General features: G+C 37.4%; 1 protein-coding gene across 1 annotated transcript; it reads left to right on the plus strand.

Annotated features, from left to right (window-relative positions):
* Positions 1 to 4733: 4733 nt before the first annotated feature.
* On the plus strand, positions 4734 to 5831 carry LOC129733979 (uncharacterized). The gene is made up of 2 exons (XM_055695636.1): positions 4734 to 5323; positions 5385 to 5831. The coding sequence occupies exons 1-2, from the start codon at positions 4876 to 4878 to the stop codon at positions 5735 to 5737; spliced, it is 801 nt and encodes a 266-aa protein (XP_055551611.1). The 5' UTR covers positions 4734 to 4875; the 3' UTR covers positions 5738 to 5831.
* The last annotated feature ends 2499 nt before the right edge of the window (positions 5832 to 8330 follow it).

Raw genomic sequence — 8330 nt, forward strand, 5'->3', positions numbered from 1 at the left:
GTTTTCCGGTCTCTGGGCATAAACCCGATTCCGAAAATTTCCACAGTGCGTGGTATTCGACCATTTTAGGTTGTTTATACTAACCGGAAGTCGCCATCTTGGAGTTCAAATTGACGTCAGGGGTAATTTTTCGGTCTTTGGACGTCATCCCGGTTCCGAAAATACCTATATTAGCTATATGTGGTATCTGACCTCGTTTTATTTAATTGTTTTCACCAGAAGCCTCAGTGGAGTTTGTCCCGGAAGGATCATTTCGAGTGCATAAAACCAAAATACCCAAAACCATACAAACGGCCTGTGGAAGTAATTTTAATGACTTTGAGCCAATCATTGTGAGATTGTTTTTAAATAATCATAAAATTTCTCTGTTTTGGAACAAATTCCAGGAAAACCGGATTTCCAGCAGAGGGAGAATTCTTTCGGGGCACCGCTAATGCTAATTTGAAAGTGGTACCTCGTCGAACACGCAATGGTTGAAGTGAAAGATTTTGTATTCGAAGAATTATCATAACACGATACACATTCAAGAATCGTAGACTCATAGACAGGGCATTCCTGAGGATTATTCCTTCAAAATTATTTTCTGTGGATGCCCACGATTCCAATGTGAGGAATCCTAGGGAATCTATGTGAAACCTGTGTGTTCGTCCGGTTGACGTCCCGGGTAAAATTAATTCATATGTATCCGGACGAATACATACGATTCGCATAGATATCGACGGTCGAAGTCATAACAAGCGTTGTAGTGAAAATCAGGATCGGAAAGAATCCTCAGGAATGCCTTGTATGTGGGACTAGGATTCTTCAATGAGAATTGTGTTATGCTAATTCTTCGGATTCCAATGTGGAATCCTACAGAATTCGATGGTTTCTCACTACAAGGTTCTCATTTAAGAATCCTAGTTCCATATACAGGGCATGCTTGAGGATGCCTCATCGAGTACGCTCACGATTCCAATGTAAGGAATCCTACGGAATCTATGCGTATTGTACCTTGAACCTTTCTAGAGCTTTCTGTGAATTTTATCGGCAAAAGCGAATTTAAATTTGCTGGGACACCACCTCGACCAGTGCAGTAGCCATATTGAACTTTTGTATAGGAAGCTTTCTAAAGCCATCCTCACAGCTATCCCAAACAGCACATCTGTTTAACTGACGAACCAAAAACGAGACAAAATCTCTTTATTTTAAGTATCGACATTCAGCAATGGAGAGAACGCATTTTACACTCAAAATTTTATTGCACTTATACCACTCATACTTGCTCGTGGTGAAGAATTATTTCGGTCTCTTTTGTCCTCATACAAAACCAAAAAGCAAAAAAACTGTGCGACCATTCGCCGCTCTTTCGTCGAGAGAATTCTTTGTTTTCTCCGGTACTGGTATAGCGAGAGTGCTTTTTCATGATAATCGAAACCACCCGCATACGTGCAAGATTTTTCTGTACATATTTTTTTTAAATGAATTTCATTGTAGCCCGAGCTGAACATCGAATATCTTGACGAACGACAATCGTTTGTTTACATTGTACCTAATGTCGCAAGCAGTATTGTGTATAGCGCGTCTGATATGCATTACTCGCAATATTAGGTAAACGGTACGAAGAAAAATTTATTGTCGTTAGTCGAGAAACGCGGTTTCCAACTCTAACCAAAATATAAAAGTAATTCTACTAACTGGTTAGAACGGTTTCAACAGTCGCGCTGTGTACGATCTACGAAAATTTGTTAAGCAATGTTTGAAAGGTTGAAAGATTTTTAGTTTAATTTTTTCTATCAATGTTGATTGTGAATTGTTACTGAATTTCTGCTTAAAAATCTCTTGAACGCGGTCCTGTCTTAACTTGATTTTGATAGATTTAACATCACCTTTTTGTCCGGTCATCGAAAAAAAGAATAGATTTTTATGCATGTTCAAATTATTGGAGTGAACTGTTTGAACGATGCGCTGTAACCAATGTAGGATAGAACAGCAAGAAATGAATGCGAAAGCGTGGGCTAGGATTTGCAGCAGAGTTTTGTTCGAAGTTGCATATCTGTAACAGCTTTGAGTTTACCCTAATCGTTCTCATTCACATTCGAATGCAGCTTCCGATCCCGATTTTCACTACAACGCTTGTTATGACTTCGCCGGTCAATGTCCTAGTCCCACTATCTTATTATCTTATTGTCATTGTATTTACTAGTTTTGCCGTGTGGAAAACCATGGAAATGGCAACCTTAATTTTAAACGGAAAAATACATCAAAATTATTCGTCAGCTGGTTGGATGAATTTTCGAATTATTCTTGTGATATCACCCATCACTTTCTGCGCAGTACCCCTGTTAACCTTATTTGCATCCACAACATGCTCAATACATCTTCAAATATACTTTAACCAACAGCCAAAATACGAGAACACTTCACTTTACTCTAAACTATCCGAAATAAAATCACGAAAATTTAGTATTTTTGATCTTCCAGAGTAGGGTTCCTTCTTAACGCAAAAAGTTATCTATATATCTATCTATTTATTTATTTGATTGAACCAACTGTGGCAATGAATAGATTTCTAGGACCATCTTCGACCAACCTTGATTTAAGTAGTACTTTGTACATGTATTTGGCTTAGCAAACCGCGTATTTTCCGGCGGTGGGGTGGGCTCAAGAGTAATTTTCTGAAAAGCATATGCAGTTTGGCTTTATTCTAAACATTGTATCTCAGAAACCTTTGGTTGCACAGAAAAACAGTCTGAGAAGGAATTTGAGGGAACTGGTGACGCCTGTTCAAAAGTATTTGCAATGTATATTAAAATGTTTCGATTATACTTTTTTTAATGAGAAATTGAATTTTTTTTATTTTCTCGAAAAAACAAAAAGGTTTAAAAAGTTTTGTTAAAAAGTCTTGGATGGAAAAATGTTAAACAATGTTTGTTTGAATTTCGGAGTATTTAGGTATTGGTCGACAAAAGCAAAAAAAAGCTGCCCTGAGGCTCAGAACAGTTACTATAGAAATATAATAGATTTCTAATCATTACTATGAAATTTGGGGCTTCTATTCATTTTCAAAACGCGTCAACTGACATCAAAGTGCTTCATAGTGATTGTTAGCCAGATTTGTCGCTTCAACGTTATGTTTACGAGTAGGGTTGCCACCTCTCCGGGTTTCACCCGAAGTCTCCGGGTTTGGGAGGTGATCTCTGGGTTTCCGAGTGAACGCGAGTTTTCTCCGGGTCTGCGAGGTAATTTCCGGGTCTCTGGGTGAAAGAGAATTTTCTCTGAGCCAGCGAAATTATTTTCAACTCACTCTGGAAACGACATAAGTCATAAATTGAACAATTTATTTTCAAGTTCTACGCATTACCGGAAAACTCAGAAAATCAGCGAGGTAATTTCGGCATTAAATTTGAAAATTTCTCTAAAAGAGATTTTAAGGCTGTCGAATTTACAGCAAATCTTTATCATTTACTAATTGGGTTGTTCAGCTATATCAGTTTTTAATATCATCTGAAAGAGCTGCATTTCTAAGCAAAACTACGCATGTAAGCAAAACGTGATTTTCAAAAATTTTTCATCGTTGTCTTTCAATTTCTAAATCACGAATTAAAATTGCTCGAGATTCACTCGAAATCGCTACAATGACAGTTCGTCCATGTACCAACTGTCATTGTAGCGATTTAGAACGATTTTATTTATTCATTTTAAAATCGAAGTACAATGATATAACATTTATAAAAAACACGTTTTGCCCAGAAAATTACATTTTAGCTGTTATATAAAAATCAGAAATCCGTGAATAGCTAAACAACCCAATTTCATTGAAATATTTTACTGACATTGTCACCAAAATCACCGAATTCCATCGGCTGTTAAGAATTGCTAAAATAAATAAAGTAAATAAATAGTGTAGATCATGTGGTGGAAAAAAATCACAACAAGCATGTCAATGCACCATACACCCCCCTCTCCTCCCGATACTTTGAAAATCTCCGGGATAGATGTCCCTATCAGGTGACAACCCTATTTACGAGAAAACTCGTTTAAGTCTCTGACAAGATGTTGGTGACTAGGGGCATCGACATTCACAGGAATTGTTAAAAAGCTATAATCTTTCATTTTTTCCAGTTAACCTTTAGGACCACACCTGTGTTGATCAGTGCTATTCATGTTTGTTCATTTTGAAATCTAACAGACCTTTTTTGTAGATCAAGGAAAAATTATGAGTTCAATATTTATGTGGTTATTGTTTAAACTAAAACCAGACACAATGCTGGATCATTAATTCATGAAAAAGCAAATGCGATGTTGCAGGCTGCGATAACTCTCACTTTCTGTACTCACTTTTATCTAAACATGGCAAAGAAATTAAATTGATTGCAGTATATTTTTTTGTAGCAACTATCCGTACGTGTATGCATTTCGGCCAGCACCGAGAGAGAAATTTGTTTCCAATCAAAATCTGTCATGCGCTTCACGTAGCTTCCGCCGAGTGATTTCCCCGCTTATCAGCAGCGCCGAGCGGGAATCGAGCCAACTGAAAGGTATGACAAAAGATAGAGTATGTTCAACCATAAATGGCTCTGTCGCAGCTTTTGGCATAGGGTACATAATTGTTTGAGGGGATTAAATCGAAACAGTCGTGCGTTTTGTTTACGCAGGCGAATTAAAAGCGCTCTTTGGGGGGACAAGAAAATGGAATATTATAAACTAGTTGCCACAGTCGTGAATGAAGGTGTTGTATGTAACAGTGCGGTCCTGTTTGCCCCCCTGCGCGATATAAAATCCATTGTAATGCATATGAAACAATTCATATTGATTTAACTATTCGACCGGTGCAGATCTCAGGGTCCTGGAGAAAGTAATTAGTGTTGTGTTCTAAATCAGCAGCTTGGTGCGATGCGCTCGTTTACAGTGTTGATCCTGACAGCTGCAGTGCTCGGAACTATTGCAGCACAACAGCCACGATCGGCGGCCGATGTTGCTTTAGATATATACAAAACTTGCTTGAATGATGTGAATATCAAGTGCGTTAAGTCGAAAGCCCTGTCATGGTTGAGTAAAGTGTCCGATCAAGATGAGATTAAGATCACCGACACACTAACCATCATCCGAACAGGAACTGATGAAGAAGAAAATCCAGAAGTAAAGAATGAACAACGCAACAATAAAGCTGCACATTTGTTGAACAAGATCGATAGCTTTCTCTCTACACATGCGTTGAAGATGGGAGTGCCGGAGGTTCTCCAATCCGAAGAAGCTCGAGCATATATTCCTGATTCTCTAACTAAGGGAGGTCTTGCTGAGGAACTAGTTATTCCTTTGACTGAAGGAAATGTTGCTGAAGGTGATAAAAACTTTAAATTGTTTTATCTTTGAATAATTTTAAATATTTTTTTCAACCGCAGGTCGTGGCTTTGTAAAGAAAGTCATGATTCCTTTCTTGCTCGGAATTAAGTTTAAATCGACGGTGTTGGTTCCGATGGCGCTTGCATTGATTGCGCTCAAAACCTGGAAGGCAATGACGCTGGGGTTACTTTCGATGGTGTTGTCGGCTGCGATGGTCATCTTCAAGTTTGCCAAACCGAAGATAGTTAACTACGAAGTGGTGCACTACCCGCCGCCACATACCCATCACGTGGACCACCACATCGATCATCACCATTTAACTGCTCATCCGCACGTGCATTGGGACGCCCCTGCCGGATGGAAGAAACGTTCGCTGGACGCTCAGGAACAAGCCTACGCAGGACAACTGTAAGCCGGCTTGTAGATGAGTCTGGCTGATCACCCCAAAGCTGTAATTTATTTATTTATAGGAGAAGACGGGCGAATAAATTATTTTTTCTTTCGAATTGGCTCTAATGCTACCTATCTTGGATACTGTCATACGGAAATCATGCGTTTTTTAACGTTGTTTAAAAATTTACACGGAATTTTTGATTAATATTGCTCTTGCATGAACGTCTGACTGTGGTTTCAGTTTGTCAGACGTGAAATTATTTTAGAGAGTAAAAAATATCACAAGTTTCACTATAGAAGAAGACAATTGACAAAAAAAACTAATTCGGCTGACAGTCGATTTAGAATAACAGAATTTGTTGGAAAAGTCTTAGAAATAGTTGAAATAATTTCGTGTCGTTCTAAGTACTGTTTTGACGGTCTTAAAAACCATGAAGAACAACGAACAAAGATTGTTTAGATAAGAAACCTCCCGAGCCAAAAAGTTATGTCCGTTTTTGTAAGCTAAGTTAGACCCGGTAACTTTTCTGTGAAGAAAAGTGGGAAGGCTGTGTCTTTAAATACATTGGGGTATTTTTTACGCGGGTGATTTCTATGCGTTTTTCAAACGTGATTTTTTTCACAAAAACGCGGATTATTTTTACGCGATTTGGAAGATTATTTGTACGCGGTAAAAAATAAGTTTAGTATAAGTAAATCTAATCTAATCTTTTAAACACGGTACAATCAACCGCGTAAAGAAAGATCCCAGTGGATGAAATTTTTTTCATTATCCGATATTCCTTTCAATATCGAATCGTGGGAGTTCGGCTGTAACTCAAAAATAACAATATCGATCAAGTTTTTATAAAATTTACTTGAAGGAATCGAATTAAAAGACTGCACTAAAATAAAGACATTTGAAAAAACTATTGGTAAAATAAGAGATACTTGAGTGGCCTACAAGTATCGCTAGAATTAAAAACGAGAATATCACAAAAAATCAGGTTGTTAAGTCGAGTTTTGAATCAGAATGTAACATCAAAGCAAAGCCTTGGCCGTCTCTGTTTACTATACTGGGATGCTTTCTGTAAAATAGGAAATGAAACTGGCAAATGTTGCGTCAGATTTCAAACGTTAATAACAGCATAACCACATGATGGATAACAATAACCAATATGTTGTTGGATAGATAAAATGTGTAACAATTTTATAACACGCTAGTTATCATTATTATTTCACTGCTCAACGGTGAAAATTGATAAAAAGTTACAGGGAAACTAACGCAAACAATGTACCAATTACATGCGAGCATTCCTAGCACAGACGACGTGAATGGACACCATCCGTTTCCCGTGATATGCTCTGTATCAATATCGATATAAAAATTGACAGAGTCTCCCCGTCCCAATAGGTCAATTTATTTTAGCTTCCATGAGCATAGACTAAAATGATGTCTCGAAGGTAAAAGTTTTCCGAAAAGTTTGAAACAATCCCCATTCTTGAACAATTATTAAACCTGCTTTCATAATCTGATAAAAACTGATGTCTTGAAAGAAAACATGCCGGTAAAAGCAGTACTAGTACAAGTGAAGTAAAGAACCGCAGGTCTCTCGTCGTCTATGATTGCAGCGGTACTCTTCTATTCGTACATTTCAGCGGTACACTTCAATTCTGCAGTATGAATTGAAGTGTACCGGTACTATTCGTATTGCAGTGGTACACTTTTGTTCGTACATTTCTATTTGTGTGCAATCGAGGAAAAACTGAAGTGAAAAAAATTGTCAAGCAAAAAACAAAAATGGAATCGTTGATTGTTACGGTTTTGTGCTGGAACTTGTTAATAATTTTGTTAGACATATCTTCTTGTGTTTGCCAATTGATGAACCTTTGTAAGGGCTTCTATATTACTTTGAAAGTAAGAACCATATTATAGATTTGATTTAATCAGAGTTAAATAAGACAAAACCATTTATTATAATAACGTAAGTATTATTGGATTTGGTTTTCGAGGATAAAGAGTTGGTTCTGACTTTGACGCATTATGAGAAATTCTTGGTGCTTTTCCAACGAGAATGATATGCTTGTGCCTTGTCAAATACATGTTGTCTGCACAAAAAAAATACTACAGGCTACTACTTATATCGCCAAATATATATGATATTCTTTCGAGTGTTGTTGAATATATTTCAAAAAATTGATTTCCAGGGGAAGCTGAAAATAAAAATACGTACAGTCGCTGAGCCAACACCTTGATTTTGTCTGCAGGCTCTGTATATTTTGTAACAAAAAATCCCTTAATCCCTTAAGTGTTTAGTCCCACGTCGCCATTTCATACAACCCTAGGGCTGTATACCTTGTAGTATTTTGGCATTGGTGTTGCATTTCGATTCGGAACTCGACCTTCTGTTCATTATACACTGGGGTCTTTTTTAACGCGGGTTATTTTTATGCGTTTTTTTAAACGAGGTATTGTTACAATAACGCGGATTATTTCTACGCGATTTGGAAGATTATTTGCACGCGGTATCAAATAAGTTTAGTATAAGTAAATCTAATCTAATCTTTTAAACGCGGTACAATCAACCGCATAAAAGAGACCCCAGTTTATGAGGACTTCGCGGTCAATTGTT

Source organism: Wyeomyia smithii, chromosome 1 (assembly GCF_029784165.1).
Source record: "Wyeomyia smithii strain HCP4-BCI-WySm-NY-G18 chromosome 1, ASM2978416v1, whole genome shotgun sequence".
NCBI lineage: Eukaryota > Metazoa > Arthropoda > Insecta > Diptera > Culicidae > Wyeomyia > Wyeomyia smithii.